Raw genomic sequence first — 24,737 nt, forward strand, 5'->3', positions numbered from 1 at the left:
CTGCGCTGCTGATCGCATCCATTGACAGTGATGGGATCAACTCTGCGCTTGCGGGCAAAATGCAGGCAGCAGTATGCAAGCGCTTCATAGCGCATCGTACTGCTGCGCAGTGCAGTAGATGTGAACGGTAGAAGAGCTGTCTATGCCCTTCTGCCATTCCTATGTTCCAAATGCGCACGGAAGCGCGTATGATGTGAACGAGACCTAAATCATTTATACATAATTATTGTAAAAATGAAGCACTTTTTTATTATATTATTTTCACTGAAGTTCCTCTTTAGGTGTTCCATCATTCTTACACACCCTTTAGTGGAAGCAATGTTTTATCACTTCACTGGTCAACCACCTAACCCTAATGGATCCCACTTATGCTAAGCCTTTTCCTGACGTCTAACCCTAATCAACACCAAATTCCTTATCTGACACCTAATTCAAACCTGCCCTCGACACTAAATTCCCTCCCTGATGCTTAACCCTAATCTGCCCTTAAGACTTTATCCCCTTCCTTTGGAATTTCCAGAAATAAACATTCCACAGTGCTGCACCTGACAGGACTAAAGATTTTGCCGCCTGTGACAAATTTCCTATTTAAATCAGGGTGAGGAAAGATTTTACAATGGGAAAACACTGACTAAATAATTTACAAATGAATATTGCATACAAAAAAACACTTTTATTAATTACATTGTTTTCACTACAGTTCCTCTGTAAGTGTTTCTGTGGACTGTAAGGAATGGAGAAGGGGGAACCGTGTTTTGTTTATTCCTTGTGCAGTGCTATGGAAGATGGTGGCGCTATATAAAGCTCGATAATACTATAAATGTGAGAGTTTGGAGGTTTGTTACTCAATCACGCAACAATGGCTGAACGGATTTGAATGAAATTTGGCACACACATAGCACATTACCTGGAATAACATATAGGATACTTCAACTATGTATGTATCTGTATTTACTCTATTCAATGTCATGACGGTACAGCGTCTTGTATTTCTTATGTATATTTGTTCCCCATTATTTGTTTGTACTATGTACAGCGCTACGGAAATTGTTGGCGCTATATAAATAAAAAATAATAATAATAATAATAATAATACTTTTTATCCCCATATCCAAAAAGTGGGCGGAGACAAATACAAACTTCACTGAGAAAATGTAAACTGCAGCCATTCTTACACTGTGAATGGCAGGGTTCTCAAACTGTGCAGTTGGTCACTGGGTGACTGAGATTAATATTCAGAAAAGTGGGTGGAGCCTACAAAAGCCAAGCAAAATTCACCTAATGATTTTCAAGGGGAATATTTAATTGCTGCCATTCTTGCACTGTTAATGGGCCAAGCCTCAAACCTGGTACAGTTGGTCATTGGGTGACTGGGTTCCAAATTCAGAAATGGGGGTGGAGCCACAGCCAATCAGATTTGTTTCATTTCAATGCAAATTATTGATGCCAAAGACCGCAAAGCTCACAAACTTGGTCATTGAGTAATTGTGTGTTAGGGTTAGAAAAAGTGGGCGGAGCCAACACCAGCCAAATACATACCCGGGCAACGCCGGGTCATCAGCTAGTGAAAAAACCCTCTGCACTGGCATTACTGCAGACATCCTCCCAGGAGAAGAGTAACGATCAGCCAAGTCCTTCACTACTGTGAACTGATTTTGGAGGTATTATCTGCATAGCATCCATAGACCTGAGATTACAAAAGGTGGGAAGAGGTGCCAAAGTGCTAAAGAGGTGTTAAAGTTCCAAAGGTATGCTTGGTGCCAAGTAAAGAGCGCCTCTGACTGTCACACATGAGATTGTTTACGGACATGAATAACCACATATCATGTCGTGTCTGCGGACAGCTCCAGCTACTCACATTTCATGTTGTGTTTTTTACAAGCCTGCTGAAACACAGCAGCTTGTTCTGTTAATTAATTTGACAGTTGAATAACAGAATATAAACTTGTGTTCATTAGTGTCTGATGATTATTATTCAAACACAAAGATCTAATTGACAGCATACAAGAAAAAAAAACTTGCAGCATAAAGATGTTCACTTTATTATAATATCACGTCTAATTAAGACAGCAAATGAGAGATGAAACTATTTAAAGGAGAATTCCAGGAACCATTAAAGCTAACCCGAGCTGGGCCTAAAAGTAAAGAAAATAAATATGCGACCTGATCCGAGGTGTTGCTGAATCAGATAGTGCCCATTACCTCCTCTCCCCGCCGTCCCTATGCCCTGGAATCCTGTAGTTTCAGTTTGATGACCTTTGGGGTCACGACACAGGAAAGGATGCATCTGTGCTCTCCTCTGAGAGCACAGCACTGATTGATATAAAGGGGGCGGGGGAGAGGTGGGAGCAAGCAGCAGAGAGCCTATCAGAAGGCTCTGATAGGCGGAGAAGGGGTGTTACACAGGCGTTCCTATCCTGCAGAGGGACGCTCTTTCCCTGTTTGTTTGCCAACATCTGAATGTCGACATATTCCGGGCTAGCAGGGCGCAGGGGGCACAGAGAGCGGCGAGCATGGCACACAGAGGCATGTCCTGCGGATGGTAACATGCCTCTGTGTCCCTTTGTTAGATTCAGAAACCACCTTGTGTTCTCTTTAAAGTGCAACTCTGTTTAATAAGATTAGTCAGTTGGCCAGATAAGCCCAGATAAGTGTGCTTTCTGGTTGTTTGAGACTCAATATTAAAAATAGTACTAGCTAATATAGTACTATACACCACTTTATATACATACCATAAACTCTGTATTAAATGTTAAAATACAGTAATTGAAAGTATACTGACCTTGGGTGGCCATGTTACCAAGTCTTAGAGCACAGCAGAGCCCACAAACAGCCTCAGAAGATGGCCTTCACCACTGTGAGTGCTGCTAGAGACTTGTGCTGATTGGTTGAGAAAACTGCTGGTAGGTCGAGAAAACTGCTGGTAGGTCGAGTTTGAGATTACCGGTACTTTACTGTATTATAAAGTACTAGTGGACCTAAGCCCGTTACAATAACAGGCTCTAGGCCACCCTCACAAGCCCCCTCCCCTCTCGCCCATCACTGCCGTCTGCCTCGTCACCACGCATGTGCACGCGCACCAGCGCCCGCACATGCCTGCCGCCCCCCTGGCCCCGTGCTTGCATGCGCAGTATGCAAAAGCATGTACACAGGGACAGTAGGAGGAGAACGCAGGGGTTTTATTAGGTAGGACTAGTAAAAAGCTCGGCCATGACCTACGCCAGGACCCAGGTATGCATGCCCCCACGACCCATGCGCATCCCTTACCACTGTCCGAAGTCCACCCATGTGCTGCACATGCACAACGAACAGAGGGGGACAGAGGGTTTATTATATAGGATATACTACTATACTTAACTTTTTAAAGTACACCATTCCATTCATAGATGACTAGAGATTTCTTCCTTATGTAACAGTACTGACAGGCTTAACAGGTTTGATAGTCTAATAGAACTGTCTTCTCTGACTATAACTCAGCCTGCAGTACAAGAAAACGTCGTACTGCGCCTGCACAGTAAGCTTCCAGAGACGCGAATGGGAGCGAGAAAGCCGCAGTGACATTCGTCTAGTAGGACGAATAATTGGAAGGTGGCCCACTGCGGGGCATGGAGGATTCTTCAGTGACGGCGCAGGACAGGTTGTCTGCAGGGGGCCGTTAGAAGCCCCAGGTAAGTGACACTTTTTGTTTTTATTTACAGCCACAGAACCCCTTGAAAGGGGGAACCTGAAGTAAGAGGAATATGGAGGCTGACATATTTATTTCCTTTTAAACAATGCAAATTGTTTTGCTGTCCTGCTGATCCTCTGCCTCTAAAGCCTCATACATATGTAGGAGGACTGTCACCTGGTAGGATGGGACTCAATCCCTCAGGCAACAAGTTCAGGGGGACATTTATAAATAGGGGGGACAGCGTTGGGGGTTTCACTGCAATCGAACTTGCACGCTGTTTCCGCCACGCACCCAATCAAGTCGGGCCAACATCTTGCAGCATGCGTGACTGACAATGTGACCAATTTTCACCCTGAAATTGGTCGCATTGTTGGTCGGGCAGGCACTTGGTGGCAGGGATTTTTATCCAATTCGATTATAATAATCGATGGTTGATCAGACTGCAAGTCGTCTGATGTATGGCCAAGCATTCAGATCAGATGTCTATGACAAATCTGACAAGATTAGCTGCATTCTTTAAGGTGTGTGTGATTTAGACCCCACTGACCAGAAAGATCAGACCAGGGCCGGCCTTTGCTATGACGTTGAGGGCGCCATGCTCTCAAGGGCGCATGCTCCCTGTCGCCCCTTGCCGCCCCGCTGTCTCCCTGCGTCCTCTCCGTCTAGTTAGTGCAGGACTACAAGAACATGGGCGCCGATGTCCACAAATGCGGACAATTGGCGGCCATTTTCTTGTAGGCCTGCTCTAACTACAGATGGAGCAGAGGCGGGGAGAGAAGAGTGACGTCGGCGCTGGAGTGTGGAAGTCTGGTGAATGTGTCTCTGCCCGTCCCGCTGCCGCAGAAGGGGGGGGGGGATTGCCTGGGGGCATACTACCTACACTGGGTGGGGGCATACTACCTACACTGGGTGGGGGCAAACTACCTACACTGGAGGCAAACTACCTACACTGGGGGCATTCTCCCTACACTGGGTGGGGCAAACTACCTACACTGGGGGCAAACTACCTACACTGGGGGCATACTGGGGCAAACTACCTACACTGGGGACATACTACCTACACTGGGGGCATACTAACTACACTGGGGGCATAATGGGGGCATACTACCTACACTGGGGGCATACTACCTACATTGGGGGCATACTACCTACACTGGGGGCATACTACCTACACTGGGGGCATACTGGGGGCATACTACCTACACTGGGGGCGTACTACCTATACTGGGGGCATACTACCTATACTGGGGGCATAGTACCTACACTGGGGGCATACTACCTACACTGGGGGCAACTATGCTACTACACTGGGGGCAACTGTACTAGCTACACTGGGGGCAGCTATGCTACCTATATGGAGCAACTATACTACCTACACTGGGGGCAACTATGCTACCTATATGGGGACAACTATGCTACTTACACTGGGGGCAACTATACTAGCTACCTTTACTGTGGCAACTATACTACCTATGCTTGGCTACCTACAATGAGGGCACCTACACATGAGATCCTATACTGAGGGCACCTATACCTGGCTACCTACCTACCTATACTGATTTTTTGGGGAGGGACGCACCACAGCTATAATGAGCGTTGCAAATTGTTGGTGCTATATTTGGGCCTGTGTGTGTGCGTGCGTATGTGTGTATGCGCGCAAAGAGGATGGGGGGTGGGCACCAAAATCCGGTTTCGCTCAGGGTGCAGTGAAACCTAAGGCCGGCCCTGAATCAGACAACTTGTATTGTTTAAAAGGAAATAAATATGGCAGCTTCCATAGGTCTCAAACCTCGGATTCCATGTAAGCTTGTAACCGATTCACTTTGAGATGATGGCAGCAAGTAAAACTCTAGTTCAAAACACCTTTATCGCTTAGCCCTACACCAGGATGCCTTATTACATCTGTACGTGTTTTTCTGCCACAGATAAAGCGCTCCTTTCTGTCCTTCCATTCATTGAACGTCATTAAATGAACTGCCTTTGCCACTTCTCTAAAAATGTATTTGCTACGACGATCTATTTGTACAATTAATCTGCCTTTGGATATAATGTGGATATCGATCCCTTTGCTCACATACAGTTCCTCCACCCTGGTTCTGCTTGCAGCCAGTCTTCCTTAGCTTGTCATTTTCTCGTTATTTGAAGCATTGGGCAGGCAGCAACCTTTCTTTCTGTTCAATTTATCTTACAGCATCTGTTCAGCAACACCCCGAGCCACAGCCAAATCTCTCATGTCAGTTCTGTCCTCCGCGCCAAGCTGAGGAGGGTCTGCTGCGGCTCACACAGGACCCAATCAATAAGGAATTTATTTTCTCTGTCAGGATCGCACAGCCTCAGTTAGACTTTAGAAGAATGAAGACAGCCCAATCATTCGGAGGATTTGACATTATTCAATATGTTCTAATCATTTCTTAATTAAACCATTGTCTGCCTCCCACATCTTGCTGAAAAGCAGTCACTGTTATCATACGTGTAACTCGAAGTACATGACATGAGTCTTTGCAGCTGACTGTAAAGGATTGATAGCGTTCAGGGGCGTAGCAAGCTAGCAATAGGGGTTGCAGAGGTTGCGACCGCATCGGGGCCCTTGGGCCAGAGGGGCCCCGAAGGGCCCTCCCTCAACTGCAGTATTAGCTCTCTATTGGTCCTGTGCTCATTATAATCACTTCTATAGATGCTTTGAATAGTGGTAATCATTAACAAACTGTTCCCCATCCCCTTCTTGCACCTCAGACACTGTAGTTGCCAATGGCAGATTTTGGTGCGCCGTATCAATTGTTATGTATAGAGTGCTTGGGGGGCCCCATGTAAAACTTGCATCGGGGCCCACAGCTCCTTAGCTACGCCACTGATAGCGTTCACACAAGTGCCTCATATGCACAAATGAAGCTCAGTTCATGTATTAGTGCGGAATAAAAAGCGGTATAATCGATACATCCGCGTACATATAGTATAGATGTAAGGAAGGTTGGGACAGGATGTTACTCATAATTAGTATATTGGTAATGTCAGAACAAACGCCTGCCTCCATCCACTCCTAGCATTACTTACCCCCTCTCCAATCCTAAGGTTCGCCTTCCCCTTTACACTCCTAAAGCTAACCTACCCCCTCTCCACTCCTAATACTAACCTCCCCCCTCTGCCCTTCTAACGCTAACCTTCCTGCTCTCCACTCCTAACACTAACCTCCCCCATCTTTACTCCTAATGCTTACCAGGGGCGTAGCAATAGGGGTTGCAGGGGTTGCAACCGCATTGGGGCCCTTGGGCCAGAGGGGCCCTGAGAGGCCCTCCCTCAACTGCAATATTAGCTCTCTATTGGTCCTGTGCTCATAATAATCACTTCTATAGATACTTTGAATAGTGGTAATCATTAACAAACTGCTCCCCATCCCCTTCTTGCACCTCTGACACTGTAATTGCCATTGGCAGATTTTGGTGCACCATATCAATTATTATGTGTATAGTGCTTGGGGGGCCCCATGCAAAACTTGCATCGGGGCCCACAGCTCCTTAGCTACGCCACTGATGCTTACCTCACCCGTCTGCCCTCCTAATGCTAACCTTCCCCTCCCTCTCCACTCCTAACACTAACCTCCCCCACTCTTGACTCCTAACACTAATCTTCCTCCTCTCCACTCCTAGCGCTAAGCTTCTCCCTCTTCACTCCTAACACTAACACCCCCTCTTCACTCCTAACACTAACCTTCCCTCTCCCCACTACTAGCGCTAAGCTTCTCCCTCTCCACTCCTAACACTAACCCCCCCTCCACTCCTAACACTAACCTTCCCCCTCCCCACTACTAGCGCAAAGCTTCTCCCTCTCCACTCCTAACACTAACCTTCCCCCTCTCCACTTCTAACACTATCCTTCCCCCTCTCCACTCCTAACACTACCCTTCCCCCTCTCCACTCCTAACACTATCCTTCCCCCTCTCCACTCCTAACACTAACCTTCCCCCGTCTCCACTTCTAACACTATCCTTCCCCCTCTCCACTCCTAACACTAACCTTCCCTCTCCCCACTACTAGCGCTAAGCTTCTCCCTCTCCACTCCTAACACTAACCTTCCCCCTCCCCACTACTAGCGCAAAGCTTCTCCCTCTCCACTCCTAACACTATCCTTCTCCCTCTCCACTTCTAACACTATCCTTCCCCCTCTCCACTCCTAACACTAACCTTCCCCGTCTCCACTTCTAACACTATCCTTCCCCCTCTCCACTCCTAACACTAACCTTCCCTCTCCCCACTACTAGCGCAAAGCTTCTCCCTCTCCACTCCTAACACTATCCTTCCCCCTCTCCACTTCTAACACTATCCTTCCCCCTCTCCACTCCTAACACTAACCTTTCCCCGTCTCCACTTCTAACACTATCCTTCCCCCTCTCCACTCCTAACACTAACCTTCCCCCTCTCCACTTCTAACACTAACCTTCCCCCTCTCCACTCCCAAGAATAACTCTCCTCCCTCGCCACTCCTAACTTCCACCCTCTCCACTTCTAACTTCCACTCTCTCCACTTCTAACACTAAACTTTCCCTCTCCACTCCTAACTCTAACCTCTTCTATCACCTTTGCCTAACACTAACTTCCCCGTCTCCAGTCCTAACACTAACTTGTAAAACATTTTTGAAAACTGTCCTCATTCACCTGAGACAGTAAAAACTTTAAAGTGTACCTGTAATGAAACAAGTTCCCTTAGGGGGGAGCCTTTGGATCCTAATGAGTGTTTCCTAACTCTACTTAGCACCCCCAATCCATCGCTGCCCCCCCCCCCCCCCCCCCCGAAAGTCTTCCAACATGGGCTTGTCGGCTGCTCATTCAGGCGAGCCGTCTGTGCCTGCACCTTAGACCGTACCTGATCGGGCTTGGCTATTTCAGCCAGAGCCCGAGCGGCAAGCAGCTACTGCGCCTGCGCAAGACACACATTATTTGGGGGTCCCAGTGGTAGAAGGGGTCTGCAAAGCATGATGGTGGAAGCCTCTTTAGGATCCAGAGGCTTCTCCTTCCTCAGGTGAGTACCCTCTGGGTGAAACTTTTTCCTTACAGGTTTAATTTAAAAAGAATAAGACTATGATACTCCAGGAAAGTCCTATTTAGCATAAGGACCATCAAAACAATTGTTTATCTCATCAGTTTATTTTCACTTCAGGTTTACTTTCAGTCTTGATTGCCTTTTTAGTATATTAATGATTTCACTGTCATCTTCTCGTGACCATAAAGGGTTGATTTTTTTTCTTAGCAGTAAAGCATTTTTCCAGCCACCTACAAAAACCAACAATACTCTTGGCTGCCTGTCAAGTTCTGCTGTAGTAAGCAGAGAATGAGTAGGACGATCCAGACTATTGTCTCTTCAAACTGATACTGTCAGCAAAAATGTGCAGCTCATCGTTAGAAGGGTCAGAAACAGCTTTTCTGTGATTTGATTCTTCTGCCCGTTATAGACTGAAATTAAACCATGACTTCACATAGAACTTTCACTTTAGTTTTGCAAAGTAGAGTAATGATTGGAACAGTTCTGAGATTTTTCTTTCTCTCTATGGCCTTGTTGAGGAGACCTTTAGATGGAAAGGGTTAAAGCGAATCTGTGATCACTTTGCAGCGTACTCAAGGCGAACCTCGGGCCAAAATTCAAATACTTACCTAAGAAGAGGACAGCCCCTGGATCCTGTAGAGGTTTCCTACGCCGTCCTCTGGACCACCGTTCCTGATCTTCAGGGCTGGATTTTCCATAAGGCACTGTAGGCTCGTGCCTACAGGTGCCTGATGGTGGAGTGGCGTCTCACTTTCCTCCCAGAGTTCCTTCCTCCTGATGGAACAGAGTGGTCGTTACACGCAGATAGGCACCCAGTATAACAAGTTAGAACGCTTTACTCAAGAAAACATGCAGAGATTAAATCATACGCAACCATCAGGAAATGCAGTTTACTTAGAACAGAGAGGAACACAGAATGCATACAGGAAACAACAATGCCATAGAGATAATCTTAACATTTTACAGACAGTGACATCTTGTGGTTGTTTTACTATGCTGCAGTTTAGGTAATAATCCTGTTTATACTTCCAATACCTCCCTCCTTCCCTCTGCAGAACCCTGAGCAGAGCGTACATGAGAGGTTGCTTACTCAGCTCTTGGCATTGTACTGATGAGATCTACCTTCAGCTGGGGGCGTCTCTAGCAACCTAATACTTGGGGGCACCTTTAGTTACTTGAGGGTACCTCTGGCTACCTACCGCTTAGGGGCACCTGTGGCTACCTGGCTACATATTATATGTCCACCTTTAATTTGGGTGCAGAGAGAAGCAGAAAGAGGGTTCTGCCTCAGGAAATATAATTACCTTATTTCTTCCTCTGGACGTGTAATTTGGGGTCTGGCTATTGCCGGCAGCCGAATTACAGTAATTCTATCGCAATTCAGGCTGCGCCGCTATAGCTACAATTAACATGACGCCCTACGGCGGTACCCAAATCAGGCCCTGCGTGGCACCGAACGGGCGCTGAAATGACCTGACTCAGACTACCTACGCTAGGCAGGAAAAGTAGGGAAGAGGTGACAGCTGGGCAAGCCAGCAAACTTCCAATGCTGTTCAGTGGGGGTTTGTGGGTTCATGGTGAAGTCTAGGGTGCAAGAATATCTGTGCCTATAGGCTCCTGTGATGAAAAAAATCTGACAAGCTCTTGTCAGATTCCAAGTTCACAACCGCACTCCTATTTAAGCATGAGCGCAGAATCTCTCATGCATGAAGAGGAACATGGTTGTGATGCACAGGAGGGTTCTTGGCAGCAACTGAGGACTGGAGGATGGCGTGGGAAGGCTCTGCAGGATCCAGAGGCTTCCCTCTCCCTAGGTAAGTATTTAATTTTTGACCTGAGGTTCACCACAGGTTCCCTTTAAAACAGATCTAAAGCCAAAATGTGTCCTGATCTTCCCAAAAGTTAATGCTACATGCTTGAGAATATAGTAGTTTTTGTCAGTTCTGTTTTCATAGGAAAATACTATATTGATAGTAAGCAGGTAACTTCCTCTCCTGTTATCCACAGTCCCGGTGTAGTAGCATTTAGAGCTGCCTTTCATTTAAATTTACCGATATTCAGAATGTTTGGGGAAATTAGGGGAGAAGGGGAGATTAGTGTTAGACTCTGGAGAAGGGGAGGTTAGTGTTAGACTCTGGAGAAGGGGAAGTTAGTGTTAGACTCTGGAGAAGGTGAGCTTATTGTTAGACTCGAGAAGGGGAGGTTAGCGTTAGACTTGGGAGAAGGGAAGGTTAGTGTTAGACTTGGGAAAAGGGGAGGTTAGTGCTAGACTTTGGAGAAGGGGAGATTAGTGTTAGACTCTGGAGAACTAGAGGTTAGTGTTAGACTCTGGAGAAGGTGAGCTTATTGTTAGACTCGAGAAGGGGAGGTTAGCGTTAGACTTGGGAGAAGGGAAGGTTAGCGTTAGACTTGGGAGAAGGGGAGGTTAGCGCTAGACTTTGGAGAAAGGGAAGGCTAGTGCTAGACTTTGGAGAAGGGGAGATTAGTGTTAGACCCTGGAGAAGGGGAGGTTAGTACTAGACTCTGGAGAAGGGGAGCTTAGTGTTAGACTCTGGAGAAGGGGAGGTTAGTGTTAGACTATGGAGAAGGGGAGGTTAGTGTTAGACTCTGGAGAAGGGGAGGTTAGTGTTAGACTCTGGAGAAGGGGAGGTTAGTATTAGACTCTGGAGAAGGGGAGGTTAGTGTTAGACTCTGGGGAAGGGGAGGTTAGTGTTAGACTCTGGAGAAGGGGAGATAAGTACTTTCAGCCACAGACCCTGGAACAAGCATTCAGCAGATGTTTCTGACAATATTGTCAGAACTGACGAGATTAGTTACATGCATGTTTCTGTTGTTATTCATTACTGCAGCCAAATAGACCAGCAGAGCTGCCAATACAACTGGTATTGTTTAAAAGAAAGGAAATAAACATGGCAGCCTTCATATCACTCTCACCTCGGGTTCACTTTAATCTTTGGACAAGAGAAGGTTAGTGTTAGACTCTGGAGGGGGGGGGGGGGGGGTTAGTGTTAGACTCTGGAGAATGGGAGGTTAGTGTTAGACTCTGGAGAAGGGGAGGCTAGTGTTAGACTCTGGAGAAGGGGAGGCTAGTGTTAGACTCTGGTAAAGGAGAGATTAGTGTTAGACTCTGGAGAAGGGGAGCTTAGTGTTAGACTCTGGAGAAGGGGAGCATAGGGTTAGACTCTGAAGAAGGGCAGGTTAGTGTTAGACTCTGAAGAAGGGGAGGTTAGTGTTAGACTCTGGAGAAGGGGAGCTTAGTGTTAGACTCTGAAGAAGGGGAGGTTAGTGTTAGACTCTGGAGAAGGGGAGGCTAGTGTTAGACTCTGGAGAAGGGGAGCCTAGTGTTAGACTCTGGTAAAGGAGAGCTTAGTGTTAGACTCTGGAGAAGGGGAGCTTAGTGTTAGACTCTGGAGAAGAGGAGCATAGGGTTAGACTCTGAAGAAGGGCAGGTTAGTGTTAGACTCTGAAGAAGGGGAGGTTAGTGTTAGACTCTGGAGAAGGGGTGCTTAGTGTTAGACTCTGAAGAAGGGGAGGTTAGTGTTAGACTCTGGAGAAGGGGAGCTTAGGGTTAGACTCTGGAGAAAGGGGAGCTTAGCGTTAGACTCTGGAGAAGGGGAGCTTAGGGATAGACTCTGTAGAAGGGCAGGTTAGTGTTAGACACAGGAGAGGAAAACTTCTGTTGCCTATTCATGTAGTATGCACCTTTGAAAACAATTAAGCAGTGGCATCTCTCATATTTGGAACTGGACAGGCCATTGAGTGGTTCACATGTATGATTGGCAGCTGTAGGTTCTCTGCTTGTCAAATACCCCTTGGGCATTTGCAGGTGGCTGCTATGTTTGGGACTATGACCACCCACCAGGAGGTCGATGTGGTGTCCATAGACTACCCAGTAAGCACACTGTGAGTCCAGCACTGACACAAAGTCCAGCCATCAATTGACAAGAATGCAGCTGGTTACATTGTTCAGAAACTAACCAACTGTAGTCATCATCAGATCAGCTTCTAACCCTAAAATACAGAAATTTTATTTCAGGCTAAAGCACATCTTCTGCAAATATTTAACTTGATTGATATCTAAGCTGTTTTATGTTCTTGAATTGTTCCCTTTTCCCGTTTTAGGTCATGAATTGGCGAGCGTACCAGGAGGAGGCTGCGAGATTAGAATCTGCCATCGCTGCCAGGAGACAAGAGGAGGAACAACTCGAGAGACAAAGAAAAGAGAGAGAGAAACTGCAGAGAACGGCGGAGAAAGAAAAAGTAAACATCCTAACCGTTTGCATATGTTATTTAAGAACTTGAAGCAGACACTTAATGCATACTAATTAAATCTGCCACTGCTGGCCATAGATTGGATAAGTGTGTTTACACAGCTTTCTAGAAAAGCTTGTTTAAGATCCAGCTAAAGCCATTAGCGGCTTACAGGACCTAAATCTAAATGACTGTGCTGCATTGTGCTGTGACTGTAGCTTTGGCTGAATGACTCTGGAAATGGGGGTTTGTGTAACAACACAAGAGAGACTCTGGGAATGCTCCGAGTGCTGCAGTCTGGCTCCCTGCACTGCAGTACCTTCTCCTCTCAAGTCAGCAAACTTTACCGCACAGCCACGTTCTTCCATTCACAAGGAAACTTAAAGCAGCAGGGGCAGCTATACTATCCTAGGGAAATATCAACACATATGAAAGTAGATAAATACTTGTTCTATTTACATCACAGATGTACTGTCCATGTTTTGATTTTAGTGAATTTTATATAATAAATAAAGAGAAAACTGTTCCAAGCATTTTCCATCTTTACTGCATCTGACTGAAGCCAATCCTGATGTCATTCCCTCCCTTACTCTTTCTCTTCTCCTGTCTGAAATGATGCATGCATTGCCAGACCTCCTCCCTACTGAGCTCTGTACTAAAAACTGCACTATCATATCTAGCCTGCTTTCTAAACACATGTAAGCACAGCATAGATCGCATTTCAGCAGCTTCTGCAGAGGGGTGAGGTGTATTTCCCTTCTCAGCCTCCTGTCACACTGAACTGCCCTTCTTCTGCAGAGGGGTGAGGTGTATTTCCCTTCTCAGCCTGTCACACTGAACTGCCCTCAGCCAATCACCGAGGAGCAAGAATGTGGGAGGGGAGATAACAAGCTTCCTTCTCTTTAGCAATGAACCAAATAGAGCCAGGCTGACTGAGATAAGATTCATTACAGCAAACACATTTATGATTATATTAGAATGCTTGCAATGCAGACTGCATGTAGACTACATAATAAACATCAGTGGGTAAATGGAATTTGATTTTATGGCTGACAATCCCACTTTAAAATAAACCTACCTCCAGAAAGAAATTGCTTGAACATGTCAACAAACTAAATACACATACAAAGAGATTACCTTATAGTGGCATTATACTCTCAAAACTAAAATAGCAGTAACTACTCTTAATTACATAAAATAACATTTGAAAGCATTTTTCTGTGTGTAAAAATGTTTTTTGTCACTGCAAAGAGCTGAAAATTACCTATTTTTGGCTAATCTGCAAATGTAGTCATTGCCGGCAAGAATCTCTCGGTGCCTGTGTCTTCATTCTGCCCCCCTCCTTTTCTGCTAATGTGACTCTGCTGTTGCCAGGGTGATGTGTATATTCAGCAGAGGGAAGGAAGAGGGAGCAGAATCAAGACACAGGCAGAGAGTGTCTCCTGACCAGCAATGATTACGTTTGCTGATTAGCCAGAGATAAGCAAGCCTCTCTGTAAATAAGCAAGCCTCTCTGTACTGCTCTCTGCAGTGGAAGTAAACCTCTTTACGCACAGGGAATGCTTTCAAATGTTCTTTTATGTATCTAATAATGGTTACTGAAATTTTAGTTGTGGAAGTGTAATCCCACTTTAAGACATGGTCATGTGCAGAAGTGAGTAGCTAATTAGGATGTATGCTCACATTTTCCTCTTTACACTAAAGCTTTGTACACGTGGTAGGAGGTTCTCAGCATTGGTGGGAGATCCAGCTGCAGAATCATCTCATCCTAGCACAGGCTGACTCTAAAGGTAGCCATACACTGGTCGATTTGCCATCAGATTCAACCAACAGATAGATCCCTCTCTGATCGAATCTGATCAGAGAGGGATCGTATGGCTACCTTTACTGCAAACAGATTGTGAACCGATTTCAGCCTGAAACCGTTCTCAATCTGTGGTGGTGGTGCCGCCGCTCCCCGCCCGCCTGCATACATTACCTGCTCCGCTGGTGCGACTGCCCCCGGTCACCGCTGCTGGTCTGGTCTCCGGCATGCTTCACTTCTTCCTGCCCGGCAGGAAGTTTAAACAGTAGAGCGCCCTCTACTGTTTAAACTTCCTGCCGGGCAGGAGGAAGTGAAGCATGCCGGACCCGGAGACCAGAGCGGAGACGGAGCAGCGGTGACTGGGGGCAGTCGCGCCGGCGGAGCAGGTAATGTATTGCAGCTCTATTACGTCAGTCGTCGGGCACTCGAACGCCGCTAGCGACGCGCTCCCTACCCGCGGGCGATCAACGGTAATTTTCCGCACGGGGCGATCTACGGGATCGGACGAAATAGATCGAAATTCAGCGTGTAGCGGGAACGATAACACTTTCCTGTCAGTAAATGGCATCTGAGAGCAGAAAAGAGATAAAAAGGTCAATAATTCATAGATTTGAGCTCTGGCATATTTCAATGAAGGTGTCATTGAGCAGAGACAATGAAACAGTAAACACTTAAAAACTAGAATTAAATATAAAATAAAACTGTAGTATATCTAAAAAAGTCATTTTTTCTAGAAGGAGGATAAAAACAATTGTTTTTCTCATTTATTTTCACCTCGGAAGTAGGTTGGGATGATTCTTCAAATAAGTTTTGTGAATCAGCCTCTATGTTTCAACTGTTATTTATTTCTCATAGTTGATTTCTGCTGCTACCTGTCATATTCCACGCATGAGAGCTGCCATCTTGTTTGTAATGTCAGCACTGTGCACTGGGAGAATGCAAAGCTTTTTTTATAGGTTCCCATGCAAGTCGCCTCAGCCTGTTGCCTGAAACACTAAAAGAACTTAAATATCCATCTTGGTAATAGAGGAGGTAGTGGTGGACTTACCCCCTCCAAGCAGAACATACGAACATGGATTTTCAGTCAAAATAATTTTATTGGATATTCCAAATAAAGTGCAACGCGTTTCATGGGGTACAAACCCGCTTCATCAGGCAATAACAGATAGGAGTAAACAGCATCTGCCAGTATCATCAACGCAGAGGTGCTCAGCATTGATGATACTGGCAGATGCTGTTTTCTCCTGTTATTGCCTGATGAAGCGGGTTTGTACCCCGCGAAACGCGTTGCACTTTTTTTGAAGTATCCAATAAAATTATTTTGACTGAAAATCCACAGTCGTATGTTCTGCTAGGAGGAGGTAAGTCCACACTACCTCCTCTATTACCAAGATGGGTTTTTAAGTTCTTTTAGTGATTTTTATCCTGTTGGCGCCTCTGTTATCCTGTTATCTACATCAATACATCCCTGGAGGGTTGTACCCTTCCTCCTCCTACTACAGAGAGCGACTTTTTAATCCTGAGTGGGGTCAGGACAATCTCCCCACCTGCCTTGACAGTGGTTGCCTAATTGGTAACCCTGGTTTGTGAGTATTAACTTAATATTATTACTGTTCTAATTATACATTACCAGTACATACTACACTATATTGGGCTCTTGGTGTTCTCTCTTTTTCTCATCCTGTTGCCTGAAACAGTTAACAGTCACACCAAAGTGATTTCTTATTTCTTTATAGCAGAGTCCTCAGTCCATCCTGGATGCATTCTGTGTACTTTCGTGGAGCAAAGTGTACTTTAAGCACAGAGAAGGACTCTTGACGATGCCAGAGTAAAAGCCATCATAACACTGTTGATAATGGTGCCATTGCTTGCAAATAGTCTGGCTGAATTACACAGGAGGCTGGAGACTGAGTCAACCAGCTCAAGAAAAGCAGAAAATGCTTCTGAAGTGGTAATTGTATTTGTAAAATCTGACGCGCGTCCTCAGCTTGTGCTTTTCACTGGAAAATGCCACATTCCCTATTCAGAAATCTTTTTAGGGTCACTCAATACTGACAGCAGCGGGGATGGCAGAGTAACAAACAATGCATTCGCCGCTCAGCGATAAACAAGTCGCAAACCGCAGAAAAGCCAGCCTAGACTGCTACGTAATGTCGGGAAAAATGATTGCCGCTAGATGCGCTTCCTCCGCAATATGCCACAGAATTAGCAGCACATTCGGAATTTACAGCAATTTATTCCACAAATGGAAATTCATTATAAAGCTGGCTGCAAGCAACTTCCACATCAGTAATTATTCTGAATAAAAAATACAGCATAATCTTGTCATTATAGTAAACTCTGATATAGCAAACATTCGGGTATAATAAACTAATGTCCAGGTCCCAGCCAAGCACCATTATAAGTATATTGGAGTAATGCCTGGTATAGTATAATAGAACTTCTGTTACAGTAAACCTTTATTTTTTGGCCCCTGTGGTATTCTATATCCGGCTATAGAGGAAAGTGGGCGGGCACATGCGTCTGTATCCGGCTATAGAGGAAAGTGGGCGGGCACATGCGTCTGTATCCGGCTATAGAGGAAAGTGGGCGGGCACATGCGTCTGTATCCGGCTATAGAGGAAAGTGGGCGGGCACATGCATCTGTATCCGGCTATAGAGGAAAGTGGGTGGGCACATGCATCTGTATCCGGCTATAGAGGAAAGTGGGCGGGCACATGCGTCTGTATCCGGCTATAGAGGAAAGTGGGCGGGCACATGCATCTGTATCCGGCTATAGAGGAAAGTGGGTGGGCACATGCATCTGTATCCGGCTATAGAGGAAAGTGGGCGGGCACATGCGTCTGTATCCGGCTATAGAGGAAAGTGGGCGGGCACATGCGTCAGGGATTGTTCACACTGCAGGCACTTTTGTTATTTTTTAAGCACGGGCGATTTTTCAAAACCACCCTGAAAGCACTTACACAATGATTCTGTATGAGATAGTTCACACATGAGCGGCTCGTTTGCGTTCCGCTTTGTAAAGTGGTGCTTGAGCCATTTTTGAAGCGATTTCGTCTAGATGGAAGGTATAGAAAAAATGCAAAATGCTCACAAAACCGCTTTGTGGAGCGATTGCGTTGGCGTTTTTAAGAATAAATACTATGTATTTATTATTTTCCGGATCAGAGAGTTCACTTCCTGACTGGCGTCAGGGAGTGAATTACCACAACGCTCGGGAAAAACGCGTCGGAAACCGCTAACCACACAAATGAATTGCCCACTCATGCGCCGGGAATTGGAAAAAAAAGCTTTAAAAAAAGCCCACGCAGACGGACACGCGAGCGGAACGCAATGTGAACAAGGCCTCAGTCAGTCAGAGACCCATGCCATTTGTAGCCTGCTCGCTATCTGCACACTACTGTGGGCCTGTGTGGATTATCTTAAAAGCACCAGCTGGTGAGACCTGTGATACCTGTGTAAGCTTCTGCCTGATTACTGAGGGAATTGCCTGTCACCTGTGACTTGCTTGTGCATGGCTGCAACGCTGCTGTATCATCCAGGCTGCACAGAAATGTGGACAGAGGAGCACACTATCAGTACTACAGAAGAGGGAAACCGAGAGCCCAATATAGTGTAGTAAGCACTGCAAAAATGGATATATGTAAAGAGTACAATATATATACTCACAAGACAGGGTTACCTCCAGGCAACCACTGTTTAGGCAGGTGAGGAGATTATCCTGTCCCCACTCAGGAATAAGAAGTCGCTCTCTGTAGACAGGAAAAAAGGGGTATCCCCCTCCACCAAGGGTGGATAATGAATATTATGTAGAAAGAACAGAGGCGCCAGCAGGATAAGATCAGGTAATAAAACGTTTAAAAGTGCTTTGGAGGCAGCGGTGGACTTCCCTCCTGTAAGAAGACACTATAAACTGTCAGTTCAAATCTAAATACATTTTATTGGCATACTCCAAGGGGGTCGCAACGCGTTTCACAGGTGTAAACCTGCTTCCTCAGGCAATATAACAGGAGCATACAACAGTAAAAGGTCCGGGTAACACCTGGCGCCTCAGCCCCCTCACTGAGGCGCCAGGTGTTACCCGGACCTTTTACTGTTGTATGCTCCTATGTTATATTGCCTGAGGAAGCAGGTTTACACCTGTGAAACGCGTTGCAACCCCCTTGGAGTATGCCAATAAAATGTATTTAGATTTGAACTGACAGTTTATAGTGTCTGCTTACAGGAGGTAAGTCCACCGCTGCCTCCAAAGCACTTTTAAACGTTTTATTACCTGATTTTATCCTGCTGGCGCCTCTGTTCTTTCTACATAACACTATCAGTACTGTACCTGCATTAACTGGTCAGACCTATGCTTTCTGTGCAAGTTGTTGCATTAATATTGCATGCAAATCCCTGCATAGTTGAAAACTGTGCATTTTGATTTAGCTCAGACAATGTCTGTGCTTCCTTGCTAAAGCATTGAAAAGAAAAAAATACTCCCAATTATTGACTGAACTAAGATACGGTACTATATACTTTATGTGCCTGATTGTGACAATTTATAATATAGTAAACTACTTTGCCTGGTCCCTTGCAGTCTACTATAAAGGGATTCTACTGCACATTTCTGAAGTCAGACTTTAGTTCTGTGGCATGCAGGTCCATTAACTTTGCTAAAGGTACTTTTGGTTATGTGCTCAGTAAGTACAATTTCATCTAGAATGTTTGTCTAGCTTGTTGGTAAAAAATAAATGCTCACTTGGATAAGTCCCATAATGCATTGCTTCAGTACCTGTGCACACAAGTGCTGTGATGAGGCCAGCACACTGATCTCTAGTGGCTCTCACATGACCTCTCCTCACAGAGTGATTTCACACTACTGCTTTGATAGCGACCCACAGTGACCTCTTTCTCATATTCTACGCATCTTGGGAAAAATTCTAAAGGCATCATACTTCAAAATGGAACAAAAGTAACTATGCTGTTCTTCACAACCTGACTTGACAACACTGTTACGTTTTCAGGGGTTATTTTGTTATTTGAGTCTAATAAGATGAATAGTTTGGGCATGGTAGTCGCCAGGCAAAATACCTTGCTGTGCTTGGAATTCTACCTTAAAGAGAACCCGAGGTGGGTTCTAAGAATCCTATTAGCACACAGAGGCTGGGTCCCAGCCTCTGTTGCTATACTGTTTCCCCCCAGGACCTCACCCTGCGCTTTGCTATCCCCCATAAATCACACAGCCGTGCTAGCGACATCGCTAGCCGGCTGTTTACATCTACACTGTCACTCTCGCCGCTCCCCCCGCCTCCTCTATGTCGTCGCTACCCGCCTGCTTCCCTTCCCTCCCCGCTGATTGGAGGAGGCGGGGGAGCGGCGGAGAGTGACAGTGTAGATGAAAACAGCCGGCTATTGACACACTGCGTGTCGCTAGCACGGCTGTGTGATTTATGGGGGATAGCAGAGCGCAGGGGGGCCTGGGGGGAAACAATATAGCTAGGTATATATAAAATTGGGTAGATCCTTTTGTAAGGTGAAGGATCAAAACACAAGTCCTTTAAAGGGCAATCCACCTTGCCCGCAGTAATCTAAGTAATTTATAGTAAAGGGCTTTAGATAAAACACAGAGGTAAAGTGCAGTTTGGCAAAAAACTTTGTAGGAAAAACTTTATTGGTACAAAAATGTCAAAAAGTCAGCAAATGTTTAAAAGCTTTTTCAATTCCACTCATATCATAGGTCTTCATATGGTTAGATCACTGCCATAAGGCACATATATTTGAAGCCAATAGATGAGTATTGTATTCTGGCTTGATTAAATTTTGGAGAAGATTTTTTGTATCTTATAGGCAACGACACATGTTCGTTTCGGGCTTCTCATATCATAAGTTTGCCCTTCATCAGGCCGCAATACAAATTTCTAAAAAATGCAAACAATAAAAGATAAATATTAAAAACAAAGCTCAAGAGACAATAAGCTCAAAAATAGAGCAATAGGCAAGGAAGAAAAGCTCCACCATTGTGATTTCCGGTGTGCGAGCAACCCGATCCAGAATATGTTCTGGGACCGCACACCAGAAACAGAAATGGAATAGACACCAAACCATACAATGATTGCAAGGCTCATATCATAGAGTAGAAGAAGAGAGGACCATAAATATAGGAAGCAAATCTAAGGCAGATCCGCAACAGAGACCAGTAAATATCAGTCAATGCATCACTGCCAATGATTGAAGATAATGCACCATTCTAGTGAAAAAGGATTGAAAATGTGCACAACACCAAGATTCCACGAATAGTTAAAAGAAAAAAGGTTCGCAGCAGGTCTGCACCAAGGACTAGTAAATATCAGTCCATGCATAACTGCTAGTGACTGAAAATCTCCAAGAGACACCCACCAATGTAATATAGAGAGATTTAAAAACATTCAAGGTACCCAAAATACACTAGAAAAGTGCAGAGTTAAATATACCCTATACCGACTAAACAAATTATTAGAAATAATGTAGGGTACACTTGCACAAACCTGTATAACACAGAGGATCAACAAAAGGCCAGAAAAATAAGTAGAATGAACACGGGCATCCAAAACCGAGTAGATGCACACAGGAAACTGTAGAGGTACAAAAATAAATGTATATGTAATTATTAAAAGTAAAACACAGGTGCCCCAGCATACAGTGCCCTCGATGTCCCCTTCAAACTACAGATATAAGTCCAAACATATCGGCATAGGGGCACAAGTTCCTTAGCAAAAGAAACCTCCATAGTGTCATAATAAATGAAATAGATGTCCACAGGTTTAACTATGTAGTATTGCGACTAGGACATATATCTCGCTTTGTATGAGATTAAATGTATCCAGAGAATATGATAATACTTACTGTTCCACGGCGTTGTAGAAAAGAACCGCTGCTATGCTGGAAACTCTAACCATGATGGCGCTCGCCGCTGTTTAAATATTCGCACTTGGCGTCCTACATTCGTTAGTGCGCCTGTGCGGGCCCAAAGCCAATCAGCGTCATTCTTATCCAACTGTGCGCTCCAACATGAAACCGCCGGAACGCACCAGTTCACTCCTGAATGCGCAGACGTAATGCTGCGCCAATAGGAAGCCATCAGGTGGGTGGTAACTTCCTCCCTAATACGGAATCGCCACTCCGGCTGTCACATAGGGCAGAGGCATGACGTAAGGGCTACACAAGGCGGAAATGCCCTAGGAATAGTGCTAAATGGATGCGGAACTAAATTGCAATCTATGGTGAAACGCAAACACCTCCCACAACCACCAGAGGCGGAAATGCCATATAAAACAGGCTGGGTAAACACGGAGATAGATAAAACTTTGCGATAAAACGCAAGTTATAAAGACCCAGTGATATGACCACTAAAAATAGACAGGGGTATAGTGAAATTAATTCAATAAAATAAAATTAAGCCCCCAAAAGAAAGGGCATATCAGTTTCCCCCATCCAAAGAACTGGGCAGACCCAAGGTATATAGTGGAAATCCACCCACAACAGGGCGGGGGAGCAATCAATAGGGGGACCAAAAGGGGCTATTAATATTTTAATAAAGAAGCCTCTAAAACCCCGTATATTGTACAGCTCCACCTCACTAGCTACACATGCATTAAGGACACTAGTAGGCACTGCATGCTAAGGACCCAAAAAAAAAAAAAGGGAATTTTTACCAATAACCAGCCAGTTGGTTCGTGCAAGTGCAATCCCACATTAATAGTCCAGATACCTACAAGATAAAAAGAAAGGAGAAGGAAGAAAGAGAGAGAGAAAAATATGAGCACAAACATAAATAAGGGGCATCTACCTAAATGTACATATAAGAAATGACAGAGAAACACATTGATAAGATATTCACTGATCACTTATTGAGGTCTGTAATCAATATTTAAACCTGTAGGATGCAAAGTTTGTAGAAACTTTATCCACCAAGCTTCTTTATGCAATAAAGTAAATTCTCTGTTGCCACCTCGCCTAAGGGGGTGTACTACATCTAATACACAAAATCTCAACTGATTCGCTGAATGGCCCATTTCCACAAAGTGCTGGGCCACTGGGGAATCTATTTGGGAGGGGTCCAAACCCCGTCTAATGGCTACATTAATGCGAGACTTGTGTTCAGTAATACGCTCCTTCACTGCCCTTGTGGTTTCCCCGACATACATTTTGCCGCAGGGGCACTTAATGCCATATACCACAAAGTTAGTGTCACATGTGGCATAGTGAGAAAACTTAATAGGGAACCCCTTCATAGGGTGATTAATACTCTTCCCTTTCAGGACTAACTGGCAACATGAACAATGTAAACAGGGGAAGGTGCCTTTCCGTTGGGGAGCCAATTGTTTTTGAGTGCTAACTCTAGTGGATCCAATATCTGCTTTAATTAAGTGATCCCGAATAGAACGTGCCCTCTTATAAGCTATCATAGGGACCTGTCTAAAAGCTGGAATATCAGTGCCAATGGAACGCAAAATAGGCCAGTGTCTTCTGACCGATCTTGCAATCTCTGATGATATAGTATTAAAGGATGTTGCCAATATCATTCGATCCTCCCTTCCACCACGGTTCTTACCGGATTTAAGTAAATCCTCCCTGTTTTGTTTCATAACATTCTTTTTGGTACGCTCAACCAACCTCTTTGGGTAATGACGGTCGAGAAATCTCGCCGCCATCCCGGACATACGTTTTTCAATTTGTTCATCCTCGCTTACTATGCGCCTTACTCGCATAAGCTGTGATTTGGGCAAAGACTCACGCAAGCTTTTCGGATGAAAGCTTTTATAATCCAAAAGAGTATTGCGATCCGTTGGCTTGGAAAAGAGATCGAATGACAACATACAACCCCTCTTAGACACACTAACATCAAGAAATGCAATCTCTTGAGAATCCATGTTGAATGTAAATTTGAGCGCACTAGAGGCTCCCTGTAATTCGTCATAGAAAAGATCAAAAGAGGACCTGGGCCCTGACCAGATTAAGAAGATGTCGTCAATATAACGACGCCATATGCATGCATATTTACGAAAAAGATTATTCCTATATACCCAGTCCTCCTCGAATCTTTCCACAAACAAATTTGCATATACCGGGGCCACATTGGAGCCCATAGAAGACCCCCGCAACTGAAGAAAAAACGTGTCCTGGAAAAGGAAATAATTCCTCTCCAGGACAAGTTCCAAAAGTGACATAAGGAACTCAATCTGCAACCCATCCACTGACAGGTCACCTAGAAGAGACTGTCGAACCGCGGCCTTGCCCTCAGAGTGTGGAATACAGGTATACAGTGATTCAATATCCAATGTAATCAGGAGACAACTTTCATGGGGCAGAATTAATGTGCTCATCTGTTTAATGAAGTCGGATGTATCCCTAAGATAGGACTTCTGACTTAGCATATACTTTCTCAAAACTCTATCCAAAAAGATAGAAGTATGGTTAAAAATTGAGTCGCAACCCGCTACAATCGGTCTCCCCGGCGGTTGATTAAGTCTTTTATGAATCTTGGGTAAACAATATATAACCGGTATGACCGGGTTCTCATTGTATAAATAATCAAATAATTTTTGATCAATAATATTGTTATCCAAAGCTTCATTCAAAATTGTTTTAAGTTCAGATAGGAATTTCTTAGTAGGGTTCACATCCAACCTCCTATAAACATTGCTGTCTCCAAGTTGCCTCAAGATTTCTGAGATATAATCACTTCTATTCATAACCACCACTGCTCCTCCTTTATCTGCTGATTTAACTACAATCGATTGATTACTCTTTAGACTAAACAAAGCTTCTCTTTCTACTTTAGTAATATTATGTTGGACATAGGGCATATTACCTCTCTTGAACTCAATCTCTAATTTAGCCATATCTTTTTTAACTTGTTTGATATAGGCCTCAACATGATCATTCCCCTGAGGGGGTCTATTACCTGTAGGAGAAAAGAGATTAAGTTCCTTTGCATTGTATATAGCTGATCTAGAC

At 44.8% G+C, this 24,737-nt stretch overlaps 2 protein-coding genes across 8 annotated transcripts in view; one reads left to right on the top strand and one right to left on the bottom strand.

Annotated features, from left to right (window-relative positions):
* Positions 1-24,737, top strand: part of CCDC148 (coiled-coil domain containing 148) — a 267,767-nt gene that overhangs the window by 214,145 nt on the left and 28,885 nt on the right. For all 7 annotated transcript variants that reach the window (XM_068245736.1, XM_068245741.1, XM_068245735.1 and 4 more), the window contains one exon: positions 12,827-12,964. In XM_068245736.1, coding sequence (XP_068101837.1) covers positions 12,827-12,964 — 138 coding nt within the window. The remainder of the gene's footprint in view (positions 1-12,826; positions 12,965-24,737) is intronic.
* Positions 9,402-24,737, bottom strand: part of UPP2 (uridine phosphorylase 2) — a 73,777-nt gene continuing 58,441 nt past the window's right edge. Inside the window, exon 7 of the mRNA XM_068245744.1 lies at positions 9,402-9,478. Coding sequence (XP_068101845.1) covers positions 9,423-9,478 — 56 coding nt within the window. The 3' untranslated portion in view covers positions 9,402-9,422. The remainder of the gene's footprint in view (positions 9,479-24,737) is intronic.

This window comes from Hyperolius riggenbachi, chromosome 7, assembly GCF_040937935.1.
Source record: "Hyperolius riggenbachi isolate aHypRig1 chromosome 7, aHypRig1.pri, whole genome shotgun sequence".
Classification (NCBI taxonomy): Eukaryota; Metazoa; Chordata; class Amphibia; order Anura; family Hyperoliidae; genus Hyperolius; species Hyperolius riggenbachi.